The sequence below is a fragment of the Sphaeramia orbicularis genome, chromosome 19 (assembly GCF_902148855.1).
Source record: "Sphaeramia orbicularis chromosome 19, fSphaOr1.1, whole genome shotgun sequence".
In the NCBI taxonomy this organism is placed as follows: domain Eukaryota; kingdom Metazoa; phylum Chordata; class Actinopteri; order Kurtiformes; family Apogonidae; genus Sphaeramia; species Sphaeramia orbicularis.
This window is the reverse complement of record NC_043975.1, coordinates 42575429-42597895: the sequence shown is the minus strand read 5'-3', so window position 1 is coordinate 42597895 and position 22467 is coordinate 42575429. Positions and strand designations below refer to the sequence as shown.

Genomic DNA, 22467 nt, shown 5'->3' with positions numbered 1-22467 from the left:
GGTTGATCCATTTTAGAGATAAAAATTTTCCGTATTTGCAGCGCCCCCAAGTGGCCATCATTCACCAAATTCGGCTCATACCCTCAGAGTGACATGGCAACCAAGGACCTAATATTTGGTCTTTATAGCATTTAATTTGTCTGAGATATGTAACGATTAACATTTTTTAGCTAGCTACAGAACTTTATTCATTAATAATTTTCACATTTTTTGATCGAAAAAATTTCTTTTGATAACTTAGTGTCATGTCTGTAAGAAGAGCGTACATGCTAAGATTCATGCAGATTGGACAAAATCCCAAGTAGGAGTTTGAAAAAGTAGGTTTTCCAGTTTTCACAATGTTGCCAGAAAAAGTCGTCCCCCAAAATCTGCTTGACCATGCCCATGTGATTCAACCCTATTCAGGAAATCTGAGGATATAAGGTTTTTTAATGTGCGATATGCAGTGTGGGAGTTATAGACCAAAATGCATATGGCTTGGTTATATCGCCCCCTGCTGGTGGACATATATAATTGTTTGCGTCTCAGTTCCGTGCAGGGGTCTGGACCAACCCTCCAAATGTCAGCGCTCTACCATGTACGCTTTAGGCTGCAGGAACAGTTGGAGCCGGATTCCCTGCATTCACTGGAATGGGACCAATGCATTAGGAATGCAAAAAGATGAATGTGAGGGGACTGGGATTTGTTGTAATAAATTACACCCACATTGATCAATCATAACCAAACTTTACAGCTGGTCTCAGGAGTGACCCCACATCATGCTCACCAAATTTCGTGTGAATCGGACCAACTTTTTTGTGACTTGATATTTCTCTGTTTATAGTGCCCCCTATTGACCGATTTGTACCAAATTTGGCACAGAGCATCTGGTTGATGTCTAAAATAAGTATATTAAGTTTGATGTTGATAGCATATACTTTGTCAAAGATATGCAACAATATGTGTTTTTTAGCTAGCAAAAAAATTTGTTCATTTTTAACTAGCACATTTTTTACAGCAGCAAACTGATTGTGATAACTTTAGATCAGAAGCCTCTGGAGATTGTCTGTGCAAAGTTTGAAGGCAACGGGGCTTAAACCATAGTAGGAGTTCGAAAAAGTGTGTTTTCGATATGTAGCGACTTACAAATTAAAATACGCAGTGGAAGTGGGCGGGGCCTATGTCACTAGACTCATCTCTATCCAAGGAATACAACGATGTAAAGTTTATGAAGTTGTCATTTAAAATGTTGAAGTTAGAGGCAAAAACGCATATTTGTCTGTTATAGTGCCACCTAGTGCAGTACATCCACAGTTTTTGCTCTGGTAGATCTGTGTCCTATTCTATAGGGTCCATAGAAATTTCACAGCCCTCAGCAGAACAGTTCAGCTGTAGTAAATGTTTGTTGTTTAACTTGTAATAAGCCACGCCCACATTGTTCAGCCATGCCCACCTTAGAGATATGGCCTCAGGAAAGGCCCTTCATCATACCCACCAAATTTTGTAGAAATCGGTGCAGCCATTTAGGAGATATAAATTTTCCACATTTGCAGCGCCCCCTAGTGGCCAACATTCACCAAATTCAGCTCATACCCTCACAGTCACATGAGAACCAAGGATCTAAGATCTGGTGTTGATAGCATTTACTTTGACTGAGATATGTAAGAGTTAGCATTTTTTTAGCTAGCTACAGAAATTTGTTCTTTAATTATTTGCGCATTTTTTGACCAAACAAAATTCTTGTAATAATTTTGGATCATGCCCATGAGATGAGTGTATGTGCCAAAATTCATGCAGATCAGACAAACTCTCACATCGGAGTTCGAAAAAGTAGGTTTTTCAGTTTTTGCGATTTTGCGGGGAAAAAAGTCATGGCGGAAATGGGCGTGGCCCAGCTCACTTGATTCAGTAGTATTCAGGGAATCCGAGGATATAAGGTTTTTGAATGTGCAACATACGGTGTTGGAGTTATAGACCAAAACGCGTTATCCTTGATAATAGCGCCCCCTGCTTGTGAATATATGTGCATTTTTGTGTCTGAGGTCCCTGCAGGGGTCTGGACCAACCCTTCAAATTGCACCACCATACCATGTACGGTTTAGGCTGCAGTAACAGTTTGGCTTGGCCCCCTAATGATGAATAATAAGAAAAATCCGTACAAAAACAATAGGGTTCCACTGCACCGCTGGAACTGTGGAACGCGTATGCTAGCATACGCGTCCCCTAGTCCCCGCGGGCTTTGCCCCCTAACTACAACAGTGTTCTCATACACACTGATGAAGGATGGCATTCAGTAAACAGCAGCACCATCCATGTCTGAGCCCAAAAAATGACCCATGAACACCAATATAATTCACAACAGGTCAGAAAACTCCCCCTCCAGTTTGCCTTTATTGTCAGCGACTGCAATAAATGATTGGCTATTTTCCTTAGTCATATTGTTATTAAAAGGATTTATAGCTAAAACGGTTCTGAACCCTTACAGACCCAAACATCCACCGATGACCAAAGCTATCTACTGATCTAAACTGTTTAATTCCTGTTGATCCACTAATCCTGTCAATAATTGGTGTAAAATACAGTTCTTCATCTTTTCATGGTTATCTGATATGACCATATTTGGATTTTCAGATGCTCCGTAGTTACCATGGAAACACCATCATCTTCTCATTGATTCCCCAGTCAAACCCATGGAGTTGGATCAATGACAGTGGATGGACACACTGGGTTTATGTTTGGTTACTGATATCTTTGCTGAAAATTTAATCTGAGCTTTTATGAACATGTACATGATTATGAAATGAAATGTAGGAAAATACCAGATTTTCACAGAAAAAGTGCAAAATACAGTGGATTATATTACAATAAATGGTGATAAATCACTTAAGAAAAGTTAAATGGAGAGAAAATTTTTTTTGGGAACTGCCACAAAAGTAGCACGGGGTCTTTATGGGTTAATATACTCCTAAGAATATTGTTTTCCTCTGTCACTATCATAAGTAATGGACTCCAACATGCAGTTTAATAAGAACAATTTTTAAGATAAGACATTATTGAACCCACCAGTGGGAAATTGCAGTGTTATTGATATTACTATGATATGGGAGATTACTGTGAAAAGCTGTATAGTCAGTTTGTTTGTTTATTTTGCATATTTGCAATAAAATCAACAACAAAAGAATTATATAAACAAGAAAATAAACCATTTGAAAAAGAGCGGGATGAAGTTTCACTTATAATCTCCAGCCCCCTTACTCCATCAGTGGCTCTAGAGTAGTTACTTGTGCAGATGTACACTATTATTAATAGTTTGTGTGTCCATTGGTGCAGGTTTCCTCTGTACTATGAGCTGAAGGTGGCCTTTGTGATCTGGCTGCTGTCTCCGTACACCAGAGGAGCCAGTCTCATTTACAGGAAGTGTCTTCACCCCCTTCTGTCTTCCAAAGAGAGGGTAAGATCATCCATCCATCAATGTCTTTGCTGCTCTATACACATGGATGGATTGTCTCTGTGTCCCAGACTATTCCAGCCACTGTGCTTTTTACTCAGTTAAACTGTCTCATACAAGTGTCATTAGGCCCGAGCCGAGTAAAGCCGGCGCAGGGCCTATTGAGTCTGCAGTGGGCGCATGGGGACGAAATCGCCAGTGACGCGGTCGCCTTTCGCCACTGTCGCCACTCTCACACATATTCACATTCACGGCACTGAGACCTTTCCGACGATGTACATGACATGTGCACAAATCGCATATTTACACCTGCTCAGAATGAATGGGAGTCAATGGGACACGCCCACTCGGGGTCAGTCATGTGGGTGTAAGCGCACGACACGTGACCTCTGACCCCACAGACATGTGGGGGAGCTCCAGAGCTTTCACATAAGGCCAAATACGTGGTTGCCATAGAAACGGCTATATTGTTCTTGCTCAGATTCTAATTAGGCCCGAGCCGAGTAAAGCCGGCGCAGGGCCTATTGAGTCTGCAGTGGGCGCATGGGGACAAAATCGCCAGTGACGCGGTCGCCTTTCGCCACTGTCGCCACTCTCACACATATTCACATTCACGGCACTGAGACCTTTCCGAAGATGTATATGACATGTGCACAAATCGCATATTTACACCTGCTCAGAATGAATGGGAGTCAATGGGACACGCACACTCAGGGTCAGTCACATGTGTGTAAGTGCACGACAGGTGACATCTGACCCCACACACATGTGGGGGACCTCGAGAACTTTCAAAAAAGGGCAAATACGTGGTTACCATAGAAACGGCTATATTGTTCTTGCTCAGATTATTATTTTTATTTTTATTATTATTATTATTATTTTTTTGTCTTATTTTTCTTTCTCCTGCGCTTTGAGCTCAATTTTGACCCTCTGAACATTTACGAAAACTCACCAAATTTTGCCTAAAATTCAGAAGTGTGAGAAATTGAATTTACATATAGGTTTCGTAGATGTCGGTAAAGAAATGTTGCGGCAGCGCCCCCTTGAAAAGTGGAAATGCATTGCGCCAATGGGAGCGCGTCCAACATAAAGTTTGTCGTAGAGCCACGAAAATCAGTTGACAGATTCATCATGAGGAGACAAACAAAAAATATTATTATGGCCACGCCCCTAAACCAACCCTTAGTCGGCCATATTGGATTGAAATTTCCAAAATGCTGAGTCAGCGTTTTCGCTGACGTTGTATTTTAACTATCTCCTACTAAGCCGTTTGGCCGAATGAGCTCAAAATCGGTGTACAGTATCTAGAGATGTGGGGCATCAAAAGTTAGCCGAATTTTTTGAATCGGCATCACCGTTTTTGTGTGACGAGGTTGCAAACTTTGCAAAGTTTTTTCGAAAATTTACCATCATAAAAATTGCTTCAGCTCAGACATACGAACACCGATTTGGCTGAAATTTGACTCAGACGTCCATCTCCCAGGCCTACACCCATTTATTAAAATAAATTGAAATTTCGCACTATAGCGCCCCCTACAAATGTACATTTACAAAAATGACATCAGTTCGGACATACGAACACTGATTTGGCTCAAATTTGACTCAAACATCTGTCTCCCAGGCCTACACCTATTTATCAAAAGAAACTGAAATTTTGCACTACAGCGCCCCCTACAAAACTTTTTAATATTTTTTATTAAAATTGCTTCAGTTCGGACATACGAACACCAATTTGGCTCAAATTTGACTCAGACGTCTATATCCCAGGCCTACAACCATTTATCAGAGAAATTTTAAATTCGGCGCCATAGCGCCCCCTACAATGCTACTTTTACGAAAATTACTTCACGTTAGACATGCGAACACCAATTTGGCTCAAATTTGAATCAGTTGTCAATCTCCCAGGCCTACACCCATTTATCAAAAGAAATTGCCACTTCGCTCAGTAGCGCCCCCTACAAATTTACCTTCACGAAAATTGCATCAGTTCAGACATACGAACACCGATTTGGCTCAAATTTGACTCAGTGGTACATCTCGCAGGTCTACACCCATTCAATGTAACAAATTGAATTTTGGCTCATAGCGCCCCCTACAGATTTATTTATACAAAATTTTGTTCAGTTCGGACATACGAACACTGATTTGTCTCAAATCAATTGTCAATGTCCCAGGCCTAAACCCATTCATTAGAAGACACAAAATTTGGGGCTACAGCGCCACCTGCTGAACGATGAGCATACTTCCACTGGACGTGCCCTTGGCGAGGGCCTTTAGATGCCGCTTGCAGCTTTAATTATTATTATTATTATTATTTTTTTTTGTCTTATTTTTCTTTCTCCTGCGCTTTTAGCTCAATTTTGACCCTCTGAACATTTACGAAAACTCACCAAATTTTGCCTAAAATTCAGAAGTGTGAGAAATTGAATGTTTTGTCTGTTTTGTCTCAAATCAATTGTCAATCTCCTTGGCCTACACCCATTTGTCAGAAGACACTGAAAATTCAGACAATAGCGCCCCCTACAAATTTACCTTGACGAAAATTGTAACAGTTCAGACATACAAACACCAATTTGGCTCAAATTTGACTCAGTGGTACATCTCGCAGGCTTACACCCATTCAATGGAACAAATTGAATTTTGGCTCCACAGCACCCCCTACAGATTTATTTATATAAAAATATGTTCAGTTCGGACTTATAAACAGTGATTTGTCTCAAATTTGAGTCAATTGTCAATCTCCCAGGCCTACACCCATTCATCAGAAGACATTGAAATTTGGTGCTAGAGCGCCACCTGCTGAATGAAGAGCATACTTCTACTGGACGTGCCCTTGGCGAGGGCCTTTAGATGCCGCTTGTGGCTTTAATTAGGCCTGAGCCGAGTAAAGCCGGCGCAGGGCCTTTTGAGTTTGCAGTGGGCGCATGGGGAGGAAATCGCTAGTGACGCGGTCGCCTTTCGCCACTGTCGCCACTCTCACACATATTCACATTCACGGCACTGAGACCTCTCCGACGATGTATATGACATGTGCACAAATCGCATATTTACACCTGCTCAGAATGAATGGGAGTCAATGGGACACGCCCACTCGGGGTCAGTCACATGTGTGTAAGTGCACGACAGGTGACATCTGACCCCAGACACATGTGGGGGACCTCGAGAACTTTCAAAAAAGGGCAAATACGTGGTTGCCATAGAAACGGCTATATTGTTCTTGCTCAGATTATTATTTTTTTTATTTTTATTATATATTTTTTTTTTTCTAATTTTTCTTTCTCCTGCGCTTTGAGCTCAATTTTGACCCTCTGAACATTTACGAAAACTCACCAAATTTTGCCTAAAATTCAGAAGTGTGAGAAATTGAATTTACATATAGGTTTCGTAGATGTCGGTAAAGAAATATTGCGGCAGCGCCCCCTTGAAAAGTGGAAATGCATTGCGCCAATGGGAGCGTGTCCAACATAAAGTTTGTCGTAGAGCCACAAAAATCGGTACACAGATTCATCATGAGGAGACAAACAAAAAATATTATTATGGCCACGCCCCAAAACAAACCCTTAGTTGGCCATATTGGATTGAAATTTCCAAAATGCTGAGTCAGCGTTTTCGCTGACGTCGTATTTTAACTATCTCCTCCTTGGCCGTTTGGCCGAATGAGCTCAAAATCGGTATACAGTATCTAGATAAGTGGGGCATCAAAAGTTAGCCAAATTTTTTGGATAGGTGTCACCGTTTTTGTGTGACGATGTCGCAAACTTTACAAAGTTTCTTCATGAATTTACCATTACAAAAATTGCTTCAGCTCAGACATACGAACACCGATTTGGCTCAAATTTGACTCAGACATCTATCTCCAAGGCCTACACCCATTTATAAAAAGAAATTGAAATTTTGCACTATAGCGCCCCCTACAAATGTACATTTACAAAAATGAAATCAGTTTGGACATACGAGCACCGATTTGGCTCAAATTTAACTCAGACATCTGTCTCCCCGGCCTACACCTATTTGTCAAAAGAAACTGAAATTTTGCACTACAGCGCCCCCTATAAAAATTTTTAATATTTTTTAATTAAATTTCTTCAGTTCGGACATACGAACACCGATTTGGCTCAAATTTGACTCAGACGTCTATCTCCCAGGCCTACACCCATTTATCAGAAATATTTTAAATTCGGTGCCATAGCGCCCCCTACAATTTTACCTTTACGAAAATTACTTCACGTTAGACATACGAATACCAATTTGGCTCAAATTTGAATCAGTATTCAGTCTCCCAGGCCTACACCCATTTATCAAAAGAAATTGCCATGTCGCTCAGTAGTGCCCCCTACAAATTTACCTTCACGAAAATTGCATCAATTCGGACATACGAACACTGATTTAGCTCAAATTTGACTCAGTGGTACATCTCGCAAACCTACACCCATTCAATGGAAGAAATTTATTTTTAGCTGCATAGCGCCCCCTACAGATTTACTTATACAAAAATGTATTTAGTTTGAACATACAAACAAAGATTTTCCTCAAATTTGAATCAGTTGTCAATCTCCCAGGCTACACCCATTCATCAGAAGACATTGAAATTTGGTGCAAGAGCGCCACCTGCTGAACGATGGACATACTTCTACTGGATGTGCCTGTGACAAGGGCCTTTAGATGCCGCTTGCGGCTTTAATTATTATTAGTATTATTATTTATTTTTTCTTCTCCTGCTCTTTGAGCTCAAATTTGACCCCCTGAATATTTAAAAAAAATCACCAAATTTTGCCTAAAATTCAGAAGTGCGAGAAATTGAATTTACATATAGGTTTCGTAGATGTCGATAAAGAAATGTTGCGGCAGCGCCCCCTTGAAAAGTGGAAATGCATTGCGCCAATGGGAGCGCGTCCAACATAAAGTTTTTCGTAGAGCCACAAAAATCGGTACACAGATTCATCATGAGGAGACAAACAAAAAATATTATTATGGCCATGCCCCTAAACCAATACTTAGTTGGCTATATTGGATTGAAATTTCCAAAATGCTGAGTCAGCGTTTTCGCTGACGTATTTTAACTATCTCCTACAAAGTCGTTTGGCCAAATGAGCTCAAAATCGATGTCCAGTATCTAGAGAAGTGGGGCATCAAAAGTTAGCCGAGTTTTTTAGATAAGTGTCACCGTTTTTGTGTGACGACGTCGCAAACTTTGCGTAGTTTCTTCGTGAATTTACCAATTACAAAAATTTCTTCAGCTCAGACATACGAACACCGATTTTGCTCAAATTTGACTCAGACATCTATCTCCAAGGCCTACACCCATTTATTAAGAGAAATAGAAATTTTGCACTATAGCGCCCCCTATAAATGTACATTTACAAAAATGAAATCAGTTTTGACATACAACCAGCAATTTGGCTCAAATTTTACTCAGACATATGTCTCCCCGGCCTACACCTATTTGTCAAAAGAAACTGAAATTTTGCACTACAGCGCCCCCTACAAAAATTTTAAATATTTTTTTACTAAAATTTCTTCAGTTCGGACATACAAACACTGATTTGGCTCAAATTTGACTCAGACGTCTATCTCCCAGGCCTACACCCATTTATCAGAAATATTTGAAATTCGGTGCCATAGCGCCCCCTACAATATTACCTTTACGAAAATTACTTCACTTTAGACATACAAATACCAATTTGGCTCAAATTTGAATTAGTTGTCAGTCTCCCTGGCCTACACCCATTTATCAAAAGAAATTGCCACTTCGCTCAGCACCGCCCCTACAAATTTACCTTCACTAAAATTGCATCAATTCAGACATACGAACACTGATTTAGCTCAAATTTGACTCAGTGGTACATCTCACAAACCTACACCCATTCAATGGAAGAAATTTATTTTTAGCTGCATAGCGCCCCCTAAAGATTTAGTTATACAAAAATTTCTTTAGTTTGAACATACAAACAAAGATTTGCCTCAAATTCGAATCAGTTGTCAATCTCCCAGGCTACACCCATTCATCAGAAGACATTTAAATTTGGTGCAAGAGCGCCACCTGCTGAACGATTGATGTGCCCATGGAGAGGGCCTTTAGATGCCGCTTGCGGCTTTAATTTTTTTTCTTATTTTTCTTTTTCCTGTGCTTTTAGGTCAGTTTTGATCCCCTGAACATTTATGAAACCTTACCAAATTTTGCCCCAAATTCAGAAATGTCCAAAATTGAATTTACATATAGGTTTCGTAGATGTTGCTAAAGAAATGTTGCTGCAGCACCCTCTTGAAAAGTGGAAATGCATTACGTCAATGTGAGCACGTCCAACATAAAGTTTGTCATAGAGCCACGAAAATCGGTACACAGATTCAGCATGAGGAGACAAAGAAAAAATATTATTGTGGCCACGCCCCAAAACCAACCCTTAGTCGGCCATATCGGAGTGAAATTTCAAAAATGCTGAGTCAGCGTTTTCGCTGACGTCGTATTTTAACTATCTCCTCCTTGGCTGTTTAGCCGAATGAGCTGAAAATTGGTGTACAGTATCTAGAGAAGTGAGGCATCAAAAGTTAGCCAAATTTTGGGGATTGGTTTCACCGTTTTTGTGTGACGATGTCGCAAAATTTGCAAAGTTTCTTCGGGAATTTACCATTACAAAAATTGCTTCAGCTCAGACATTCAAACACCGATTTGGCTCAAATTTGACTCAGACTTCCATCTCCCAGGCCTACACCCATTAATTAAAAGAAATTGAAATTTTGCAAAATAGCGCCCCCTACAAATGTACAGTTATTAAAATGACATCAGTTCAGAAGCACGAACACCGTTTTGGCTCAAATTTTTAGTCAGACATCTGTCTCCCAGGCCTATTTCTCAAAAGAAACTAAAATTTCGCAGTACAGCGTCTCCTACAACTTTTTAAAAATATGTTTTATTAAAATTGCTTCAGTTCGGACATACGAAAACCGATTTGGCTCAAATTTGTCTCAGACATCTATCTCTCAGGCCTTCACCCATTTATCAGAAAAAATTTAAATTTGGCGCTTTAGCGCCCCCTACAATTATGCCTTTAGGAAAATTACTTCACTTCAGACATACGAACACCAATTTGGCTCAAATTTTAATCAGTCTTCAATCTCCCCGGCCTACACCCATTTATCAAAATGCCATTTTGCACAATTGCGCCCCCTACAAATATACCTTCATGAAAATTGCATCAGGTTGGACATACGAACACCAATTTGGCTCAAATTTGACTCAGTGGTACATCTCGCTGGCCTACACCCATTCAATGGAACAAATTGAGTTTTGGCTCCATAGCGCCCCCTACAGATTTATTTATACAAAAATTTATTCAGTTCAGACATACAAACACTGATTTGTCTCAAATTTGAGTCAATTGTCAATCTCCCAGTCCTACACCCATTCATCAGAAGACACAAAATTTTGGGCTAGAGCGCCACCTGCTAAATGATGGACATACTTCTACTGGACGTGTCTGTGGCGAGGGCCTTTAGATGCCGCTTGCCACTTTAATTATTATCATTATTATTATTATTTTTTTCTTTCTCCTGCGCTTTGAGCTCAGATTTTACCCCCTGAACATTTAGAAAAAGTCACCAAAGTTTGCCCAAAGTTCAGAAGTGCGTGAAATTGAATTTACATACCGGCTTCATAGATGTTGGTAAAGAAATGTTGTTGCAGTGCCCACTACAAAAGTGGAAGTATATTACGCCAATGGGACCATGTCCAACGTAAATTTTGTCGTAGAGCCACAAAAATCAGTACACAGATTCATCCTCAGGTGACAAACAAAAAATATTTTTATGGCCACGCCCCTACACCAACCGGAAGTCGGCCATATTGGATTGAAATTTCCAAAATGCTGAGTCAGCGTTTTCGCTGACGTCTTATTTTAACTATCTCCTCCTTGGGCGTTTTGCCGAATGTGTTGAAAATTGGTGTACAGTATCTAGAGAAGCGGGGCATCAAAAGTTAGCCAAATTTTTGGGATTGGTGTCACCATTTTTGTGTGACAACGTCGCAAACTTTGCAAAGTTTCATTGAAAATTTACCATTACAAACATTGCTTCAGCTCAGACATACAACCACTGATTTGGCTCAAATTTGAATCAGACATCTATCTCCCAGGCCTACACCCATTTATTGAAAGAAATTGAAATTTTGGACTATAGCGCCCCCTACAAATGTACATTTATAAAAATCACATCAGTTTGGACATATGAACACCGATTGTGCTCAAATTTGACTCAGACATCTTCCTCTCAGGCCTACATCTATTTGTTAAAACAAATTGAAATTTTGCACTATAGCGCTCCCTACAATTTATTTTTTTTTTTAAATTAAAATTGCTTCAGTTTGGACATATGAACACCAATTTGCCTCAAACTTTTCTCAGACATCTATCTCCCAGGCCTACACCCATTTATCAGAAAAATTTTACATTTGGCGCTACAGCACTCCCTACAGTTTTACCTTTATGATAATTGCTTCAGTTTGGACATACGAACACCGATTTGGCTCAAATTTGAATCACTATTCAATCTCCCTGGCCTACACCCATTTATTAAAAAAAATTGCCATTTCGCTCAATAGCGCCCCCTACAAATTTACCTTCACAAATATTGCATCAGTTTGGACATATGAACACCGATTTGGCTCAAATTTGACCCAGTTGTACATCTTGCAGGCCTACACCCATTCAAAGGAAGAAATTGAATTTTGGCTCCATAGCGCCCCCTACAGATTTCCTTATACAAAAATTTGCTCAGTTCACTCATACAAGCACTGATTTGCTTCAAATTTGAGTCACTTGTCAATCTCCCAGGCCTACACCCATTCATTAGAAGACATAAAATTTGGTGCTAGAGCACCACCTGCTGAACGATGGACATTCTTTTACTGGACGTTACTGTGGCGAGGGCCTTTCAATGCCTTTCGTGTCTTTAATTAATTTTCCTCCCTCTAGGAAATAGATGAGTACATTGTGCAGGCCAAGGAGAGGAGCTATGAGACCATGGTGAACTTTGGGAAGCAGGGACTGAGCATCGCCGCCACTGCTGCCGTCTCCGCAGCTGTGAAGGCAAGTCTAATTTTTCATCTTTAATGTTTTGTTTTTCACCAAATAAAGACCATTCTCCCTCTCTTCATAGTGTCTCTGGCTTTACTGAGAATTACCAATAACAAGTTTAAGATAATGTTTTTCCATGCGCTTTTGTGAGAAACAGCTTGTGTTTTTTGTACTCCCCGTGCACCGTCGCCCTCTTCCTGTGTTCACTGTTACTAGGGCTGCACGATTTTGGCAAAAAAAAAAATCCTGATTTTTTTCCTCTAAAAACTCGATTTTCGATTTTGATTTTCGGGTAAAACTACAAAAGACAACAGAAGTCAGCATGTCGTTTTCGTGAGCAGCCCACAATGCAAGGCACTGCTCTGACCTTAAATCTGTGATGGTATCATGTTATGAACCCACAGAAGTTTATTTTTTCTTAATTAGATCTTCATTGAATGAAGTAGAGTATACAAACAATGTGTACAACAAGAAAATAACACAAGTTTGCCAGGGGGAATACACTATAATACAGTGTCCAAATCAGAGCAAATACTTATTTTTTTTATACCTTTTTTTATAACTGCCTTTTTGTTTCCAGATTTATCTAACAGCTTTAAAGCTATACTGTATGATGTGGCATTTTTACACTTTTCTTTTGTCATCTTAAAATGCTCCTAACAAGCATGCGTCAAACTAAAATATAAAAGAAATCCACCAGGTATTGAAACTCAAAAATGTTTAATTCTCATGTATTTCTGATAAAAGTCTGACCAATCATTTTAGTCGGTCCGAATGAAATAATTGGTCGAACCTGGCTGAGCCTCCTGTCAATCATCCATTACGGCCATCCAGCATCCGATCCATTATCGCGCTCCGCATCTGATATGTGTCCCTCTGAATCTGACGCTTCACTCACGCTGCTCCTCCTGTCACTGACCACAGTCTACTGTCTATGATGTGTATGGATAAAACTCAAATGCACATGTGGAAGGAAAAAAAAACGGATTTATAAACAGAAACAACAACTAAGGGGCACAAACAGGAGTCTGATGAATGAAGGATGGAGTTAAAGTCCGGAAGTCAGCTGTACTGGACTGAACAGACAGGTCTGCAGGAAGCTCAGCTTTTATGACCGCAGTACTGATTCAGGTACATGTACTTGGTGTCACACAATGTAGGATTATGTAAGATGATAAATGTATGGACTATGAAACCTCAAATGTCCACGGAAAATTCGCGGAGGCCGCGCGTTCACAGTGCGTGTGCTGGGCACCTCATCAGCTGAAGACACTGACCCAGCGCTGCACAGACCAGACCCTTAAATTCAGGGTCTACTGATGGAACAGAGGCCGCGGCAGGCGGATGATGGATCTGATTACTGAGGGAGGGGTCCACGGACACGCTGAAGTGGACCGAACCTCCACTTCCACCTCCGCTTCCATCACGCGCATCAGGTAAGAGGAAAGCGTCAGAGCTCAATGACACTGAGGGATTTACATACAGTTCTATCAGGCTGCCCTCCGCGTCGAAATCCGACGCAGAAGGGGTACCCCCTGCGTCAAATAGAGCCGAACGGGGCTCTGACCATGCGTCCATTTCTGACGACTTGGGATGAGCGGGCGGGGCTTTGGAGGGAGGCGGGTTGTTCAAGTTCAAACTTTTACTAAGTGCTGTGAGAAATGCCACATCGGTAGGTATAGCTTTAAATAAAGTTCAACATCTTTCAAAAAATAAATAATATTTGGTTTTGTGTTCCAGAACTTACATTTGTGAATGTAAAATTTAGCAAGTAAGAGAACTAAATTAATTATTTAAAAAAAAAAAAAAAAAAAAAAAAAAAAAAAAAAATATATATATATATATATATGTATTTATTTATTTATTCTGGGTATCTGGGCCTACAGCAGTGATACCAATGTAAGTCAGTGACAGGCATCAGTCGTGCGTGCGTGGACCACGTTAATTTGAGTGATCCACATGCGGTTCTATTTAAATTGGGGGATCTCTGCGTGGAATAGACCGACCCAGGACACGCTGGAGGGATTCTATCTGTGGAGCTGGTGGATGTGTGTGGGCTCCTCTGCTGAGGCTGCTGACCCCGAGACCCGGACCCGGATTGGAAGAAGACAGTACGGTATGGATCCGGGACAACGTAAGATGAGTGATCCGCATGCAGTTCTATTTCAGTTGTGGGATCCGTGCGTGAAGCCCCGGCTTATATTGCTGTAAGTACTGTGGGCTCATTAACACATTTAAAGTCCGGTCATTACACAGAGTTCTGTGACAGACCGCTGTCACTGATAGGAGGAGGAGCCTATGGGAGCCCGCAAGCGCGCGGCCCGCAGGCACGAGAGAGATGAAATCGATTTTGCTATTTCCCTTTTTTAAAAATCGTCCTAATTAAAAAATCCGATTTCGATTTAAAATGGATTAATCGTGCAGCCCTAACTGTTAGAGCAGTTTGCATATAATGTACTCGCATCACTTACAAAACGGGCAACACACAGAGAAATGGTTTTATTGTTCTCAATGAAAGCAGGAGTTTTGCATTAAACATTATGGGCAGTCCTGAGCTGGGTGTGAATGTAAGAATAGGTAGAACTGAGAGAGAGATATTCATCAGCATTGCATGAACACCTGAGTGTATCACATAATCCCCACTGATCTGCTGTCTAAGGCTTCACTGTACTCACATAATCCAATGCCATGTGGATCTATGCCCAAATGGAAAGTCAAGATGTTCCAACCACAGTCGCAAGAGCAATCAATAATCAGTCAGTCAAATTTTATTTATGTAGTGCTAAGTCATTATAAAAGTCATCTCATGACATTTTACATTTAGAGCCAATCTAAACCAGACTCTGCAGACAATTTACAGAAACCCATCAGAATCCTCCAGGAGTGAACACATGTTGACAGTGGAAGGAACAATATCCTTTAACAGGTAGAAACCTGGAACAGACCCTGAGGAGGATGGATGTCTGACAGGACCAGTTGGAATTAAAGAGAGACAGTAAAGGAGGAGAAAAATGGAGAGAGAGAGAGAGAGAGAGAGAGAGAGAGCGACTGGGGGAAATGGGGGGAGACACATGGATTCACAGCAAACGGAACTAGAACTGTTAAAAAATTAAACATCTGCTGTTAGTAGAATTACCATTAGCTATAGAACAAATGTCCCTAACTGTTAATACTACTACTGCAAATACAAATGCAAGTAACAGTGGATATGATAATTAGTATTATTATCATATCCACTGTTAATACCTGTTAATACCCGGTCTGTTCACCACTCCTACACCGGTACCCGGTCTGTTCACCAGTCCAGTTCTTCAGACCGGCAGTCTCTTTGCCAAGGCCAGGAGAAGAGACTGCAGCCCGACCCTGGGAGAAGACACCGCCGGTCTGGGACCGGGTGCAGAGACCGCGGCCCTGGCTCTCAGTGGTTCTTACCGGTGGTCAGACTAAGGCAGAGCTGGTGTCGGTCTTCAAATTCCTCTCCTCTTTCATCTGTCTCCATGTATTTTCAAAATCATCTCCTATTCATATCCTTATTTTGTTTCTCACTTTGTCACAACGTATTTGGGAATAATAAGAGTCCTTTTAGGTTTATTTAGCCCAGACATTTATGATCAGAAATATTCCAGCTGCAGCTCAGTGGGAACTGCCAACCTAGATGCTGAAAGGCTACTGACTCTGTGATTAGCAGACAGGTGATGGGCAGAGCATCAGACTAAAACACAATGACAGCAGAAACATTTTGGTGCTGACACTGAGCTTTTCAAATGCAAATATTCTGGCTGGACTACTACTGTCAGTGAGATCAGTATTTGAAATGGACATGATTCCTTAATGTCTGGTGACAGTCAGGGCCATTTTGTAATTACTTAGAAAAGAATTCCTACATACTGCACCTTTAAAGATCTGGTAGTTGCCCCAATTCCCCTTATAACAGGGATGTCAAAAATACGGCCCACGGGGCAAAACTGACCCATAATCATTTTAGTTCAGGTTACATGTTCAGCCCAATATAATAATAATAATAATAATAATAATAATAATAATGATAATAATTAAAGCTGCAAGCGGCATCTAAAGGCCCTCGCCAAGGGCACGTCCAGTGGAAGTATGCCCATCGTTCAGCAGGTGGCGCTCTAGCACCAAATTTCAGTGTCTTCCTATGAATGGGTGTAGGCCTGGGAGATTGACAACTGATTCAAATTTGAGGGAAATCATTGCTCGTATGTCCGAAGTAAGGAAATTTTTGTATAAGTAAATCTGTAGGGGGCGCTATGCAGCTAAAATTAAATTTCTTCAATTGAATGGGTGTAGGCCTGCAAGATGCACCACTGAGTCAAATTTGAGCCAAATCGGTGGTCGTATGTCCGAAGTGATGCAATTTTCGTGAAGGTAGATTTGTAGGGAGCGCTAATGAGCGAAATAGAAATTTCTGTTGATAAATGGGTGTAGGCCTGGGAGATTAACAAATGATTCAAATTTGAGCCAAATTAGTGTTCGTATGTCTGAAGTGAAGTAATTTTTGTAAATGTACATTTGTAGGGGGCGCTATAGTGCGAAATTTCAATTTCTTTTAGTAAATGGGTGTAGGCCTGGGAGATGGATGTCTGAGTCAAATTTCAGCCAAATCGGTGCTCGTATGTCTGAGCTGAAGCAATTTTTGTAATGGTAAATTTTTGAAAAAACTTCGCAAAGTTTGCAACCTCGTCGCACAAAAACAGTGACACCGATTCAAAAAATTCGGCTAACTTTTGATGTCCCACTTCTCTAGATACTGTACACCGATTTTGAGCTCATTCGGCCAAACAGCTTAGTAGGAGATAGTTAAAATACGACGTCAGCGAAAACGCTGACTCAGCATTTTGGAAATTTCAATCCAATATGGCCGAGTAAGGGTTGGTTTAGGGGCGTGGCCATAATAATATTTTTTGTTTGTCTCCTCATGATGAATCTGTGTACTGATTTTCGTGGCTCTACGACAAACTTTATGTTGGATGTGCTCCCATTGGCGTAATGCATTTCCACTTTTCAAGGGGGCGCTGCCGCAACATTTCTTTACCGACATCTATGAAACCTATATGTAAATTCAATTTCTCGCACTTCTGAATTTTGTGCAAAATTTGGTGAGTTTTCGTAAATGTTCAGGGGGTCAAAATTGAGCTCAAAGCGCAGGAGAAAGAAAAATAAGACAATAAATAAATAAATAAATAAATAAATAAAAATAAAAATAATTAAAGCCGCAAGCGGCATCTAAAGGCCCTCGCCAAGGGCACATCCAGTGGAAGTATGCTCATCGTTCAGCAGGTGGCGCTCTAGCACCAAATTTTGTGTCTTTTGATGAATGGTTGTAGGCCTGGGAGATTGACAATTGACTCAAATTTGAGACAAATCAGTGTTCGTATGTCCGAACTGAACAAAATTTTGTAGAAATAAATCTGTAGGGGGCGCTATGAGCCAAAATTCAATTTGTTCCATTGAATGGGTGTAGGCCTGCGAGATGTACCACTGAGTCAAATTTGAGCCAAATCGGTGTTCGTATTTCTGAACTGATGCAATTTTCGTGAAGGTAAATTTGTAGGGGGCGCTATTGTGTGAAATGGCATTTTCTTTAGATAAATGGGTGTAGGCCTGGGAGATTGACAACTGATTCAACTTTGAGCCAAATTGGTGTTCGTATTTCTGAACTGATGCAATTTTCGTGAAGGTAAATTTGTAGGGGGCGCTATTGTGTGAAATGGCATTTTCTTTAGATAAATGGGTGTAGGCCTGGGAGATTGACAACTGATTCAAATTTGAGCCAAATCGGTGTTCTTATGTCCGAATTGATGCAATTTTTGTGAAGGTAAATTTGTAGGAGGCGCTATTGAGCAAAATGGCAATTTCTTTTAATAAATGGGTGTAGGCCTGGGAGATTGACACCTGATTCAAATTTGAGCCAAATTGGTGTTCATATGTCTGAAGTGAAGTAATTTTTATAAAAGTAAAATTTTAGGGGGCGCTATAGGTCCAAATTTCAAAGTTTTCTGATAAATGGGTGTAGGCCTGAGAGATAGATGCCTGAGTCAAATTTGAGCCAAATTGGTGTTCGTATGTCCGAACTGAAGCAATTTGAATAAAAAAATTTAAAAATTAAAAAAAAACTTGTAGGGGGCGCTGTAGTGCGAAATTTCAGTTTCTTTTGACAAGTAGGTGTAGGCCTGGGAGACAGATGTCTGAGTCAAATTTGAGCCAAATCGGTGGTCGTATGTCTGAACTGATGTCATTTTTGTAAATGTACATTTGTAGGGGGCGCTATGGTGCGAAATTTCAATTTCTTTTAATAAATCAGTGTAGGCCTGGGAGATGGACGTCTGAGTCAAGTTTGAGCAAAATTAGTGTTCGTATGTCTGAGCTGAAGCAATTTTTGTAATGGTAAATTCGCGAAGAAACTTTGCAAAGTTTGCGATGTCGTCACACAAAAACGGTAACACCGATCCTAAGAATTTGGCTAACTTTGGATGCCCCACTTCTCTAGATACTGTACACCGATTTTGAGCTCATTCGGCCAAACCGCCAAGGAGGAGATAGTTAAAATACGACGTCAGCGAAAACGCTGACCCAGCATTTTGGAAATTTCAATCCAATATGGCCGACTAAGGGTTGGTTTTGGGGTGTGGCCACAATAATATTTTTTGTTTGTCTCCTCATGATGAATCTGTGTACCGATTTTTGTGGCTATACGACAAACTTTATGTTGGACGTGCTCCCATTGGCGTAATGCATTTCCACTTTTCAAGGGGGCGCTGCTGCAACATTTCTTTACCGACATCTACGAAACGTATATCTAAATTCAATTTTGCACATTTCTGAATTTGGGGCAAACTTTGGTGAGTTTTCATAAATGTTTAGGGGGTCAAAATTGAGCTGAAAGCGCAGGAGAAAAAACAAAAAAAAACAAAAACCTGAGCAAGAACAATATAGCTGTTTCCGTGGCAACCACGTATTTGGCCTTATTTGAAAGCTCTCGAGCTCCCTCACATGTCTGTGGGGTCAGATGTCACGAGTCGTGCACTTACACCCATGTGACTGACCCCGAGTGGGCGTGGCCCATTGATTCCCATTCATTCTGAGCAGGTGTAAATATGCGATTTGTGCACGTCATATACATCTTCGGAAAGGTCTCAGTGCCGTGAATGTGAATGTGTGTGAGAGTGGCGAAAGGCGACCGCGTCACTGGCGATTTTGTCCCCATGCGCCCACTGCAGACTCAATAGGCCCTGCGCCGGCTTTACTCGGCTCGGGCCTAATAATAATAATAATTAAAGCTGCAAGCAGCATTGGGTGGGACCTCGCACCGGGCGTTCCGCCTCACCCGCGATCCGCCTCCCGTGAGCGTCGACACCTCAGCTCCACTCACACCTCTCCGTCCCCATACCAGTTCCCACCCTTTAGTGTCCGTCCTCCTTACATCTCTACAGAACACCAGCGACCCTCTGCTGAAACCACCATCACCTTTAAATGAGACTTTTATTTTGGAAACTGTACTGTGTGTATGTGCATTTGTTTTGTACGTGAGAGAAAGAATCAGTTTGAAAAATGAATTGAAATTGTGTGAATCATTGAGCATGAAAGTGATGATTTCTCACATTTAAGGCTTTTATTTTGGAAAAACCCTATTGTGTGAGCATGTGTGTCTGTGAGAAAGAGTACTTTTGAATGAAGAAACATTGTACAAACAGTTGAGCATTTGGTCATAAAAATGAAAAGAAGTTATGTAATAGACATTTTGTATTATTCCTAATTGGGGTTTTATTTTGAAAAAATGTACTCAGTGTACTTTTGAATATGTGCAAAATTTCCAATATCCACAATACAATGCAGTAAAACCTGTTTTAAAATTAAAAAAAAAAAAAATTGGATTGCCTGGGACTTGAACCAGGGTCCTTCTGCTCAATAGGCAGCACCTCTAACCACCGCACTATAGACAGACATGTGCAATCATGCACCAGCAAGACTTTTATAGGGATTTTGCCATTGTGACAAGTGAAACTAAACATAGTCTTGAAAAAAATTGCCATTATTCCATAACCGTAGGTCGTATGTGGAAAAATTCTTTCCATTTTGGATTCTGCAGACTTGTGGGAATTTAATGAGGTATAAATTTTTTGTTAAAAGTCTGAAATGAATAAGCAGTAATTGCAGAAACGTAGAGTAACTTTCAAAGGCAGATTGCCAACTTCCTGTTGGAGGTAGCTCATGAGTGTCAGTGTATGATTTGTCGGGCTCAATCAGACCAACATTTTGGCATTTGTTTCATGTTTCTGTGACATTTCTACTGGCCGCTAGGGCAGATTTTGTGTGTTTTTTAGTACAAAGGTGGCGCGACAGAGTCCATTTTGGCACCCAAGGGGTTAATTTTGATATTGAATGAAAGTTGTCACCAGCCATGAAATACATGGCAAATTTGGTGAGTTTTGGAGCATGTTAAGGGGGTCAAATGGCAGTCTAAAGTAGAAAAAGTATGAAAAAAAAACAAATTGTTATAAATCAATAACCGTACAATGTATCTCAAAAATTTTTGCATGTGAGAGTTGTGCTGAGTCCCACAAACGCGTAGATATGTCACAGGTGGGGAAAAACTCCAAAGTCAAAAATGAGTTCCAAACATTGCAACTTTGCAGGCTTCTAAAAAAAAAACTAAGACAGTTAAGACTAAGTTATGAGATCACTTTTTTGAGGAGGGTTCACTCTATCTTTTGGTGCTATTTAGAAGTCAATATGACAGTGTAATCGGAGTTAGTTTTAAAAAATTTTATTTTGAAAGCGAACTTCCTGTTGGAGATAGCTCATAGGTGTCAGCATGTAATTTGTTGGGCTCGATTAAACAAAGGTTTTGGCGTTGGTTTCGTGTGTCTACGACATTCCTACTGGAAGTTTACAATTTGAGCATTTTACTTTGAAAGGCAAATTCTGGGCTGCCTGTTGGAGTTAGGTCATGAGTGTCAGTGTGTGATTTGTCAGGCTCGATGAGACGAAAATTTTGGCGTTTGTTTCATGTTTCTACGACATTCCTACTTGCCGCTAGGGCTGTTTTTGTGTATCTAGGGGGCGCTAGAGAGCTCATTTTGGCACCTATGGGGTTAATTTTTACATTTGATCAAATTTTTCGCCAGACCTGACATGTGTGCCAAATGTGGTGAGTTTTCGAGCATGTTTAGGGGGTCAAAATCCAGGTCAAAGTGGTGTGTGAATAATAATAACTAGAAGTTGGTATTTTAGCTTTTTTTTTTTAAAGGCATATTGCGAACTTCCTGTTGGAGCTAGCTCATAGGTGTCAGTGCGTGATTTGTCTGGCTCGATGAGACAAAAATTTTGGCGTTTGTTTCATGTTTCTACGACATTCCTACTGGCTGCTAGGGCTTTTTTTGTGTTTCTAGGGGGCGCTAGAGAGCTTATTTTGGTTAATTTTTACATTTGATAAAATTTTTTGCCAGACCTGACATGCATGCCAAATTTGGTGAGTTTTCGAGCATGTTAAGGGGGTCAAATTCCAGTTTATTGCGTCTCGGTATAATAATAATAAAAAACGAACGAAATAAAATAGCCCATAAGGGCTAAGGCCCTCTCCCTCGCTGTGTGAGAGAGAGGGCCTCTCCCTGTAAGGGCTCGGTCCCTAATAATATCATAACGAACGAAAAACAATAGGGCCTTGCTTACACATAGTGAGAGGGCCTTACCTTTCGGCTTGGTCCCTAATAATAATAATGGATTCAATTTATGTAGTGCTTTTCTATGAATGTATACTCAAAGTGTGTACAGTGGATCCATCAAACTGTATGAACTATTAGGGTCCAAATACACAAATAAATGAACCAAAGACTAATAAAAGTGGGTTTAGACAAATATGACCCCTTTAACAGACTACAATGACTGACAAATACAGGTCTAATATTGGGGTGAAAATTCTAAGATTATTCTATGACACTATATGCTGCC

The 22467-nt window shown here is 40.6% G+C and overlaps 1 protein-coding gene across 5 annotated transcripts in view; it reads left to right on the top strand.

The window, feature by feature from the left end:
• reep3b (receptor accessory protein 3b) overlaps positions 1-22467 on the top strand; it is a 168507-nt gene that overhangs the window by 87217 nt on the left and 58823 nt on the right. For all 5 annotated transcript variants that reach the window (XM_030121754.1, XM_030121752.1, XM_030121751.1 and 2 more), the window contains exons 4-5: positions 3310-3430; positions 12394-12507. In XM_030121754.1, the coding sequence (XP_029977614.1) occupies positions 3310-3430; positions 12394-12507 (235 nt within the window). The remainder of the gene's footprint in view (positions 1-3309; positions 3431-12393; positions 12508-22467) is intronic.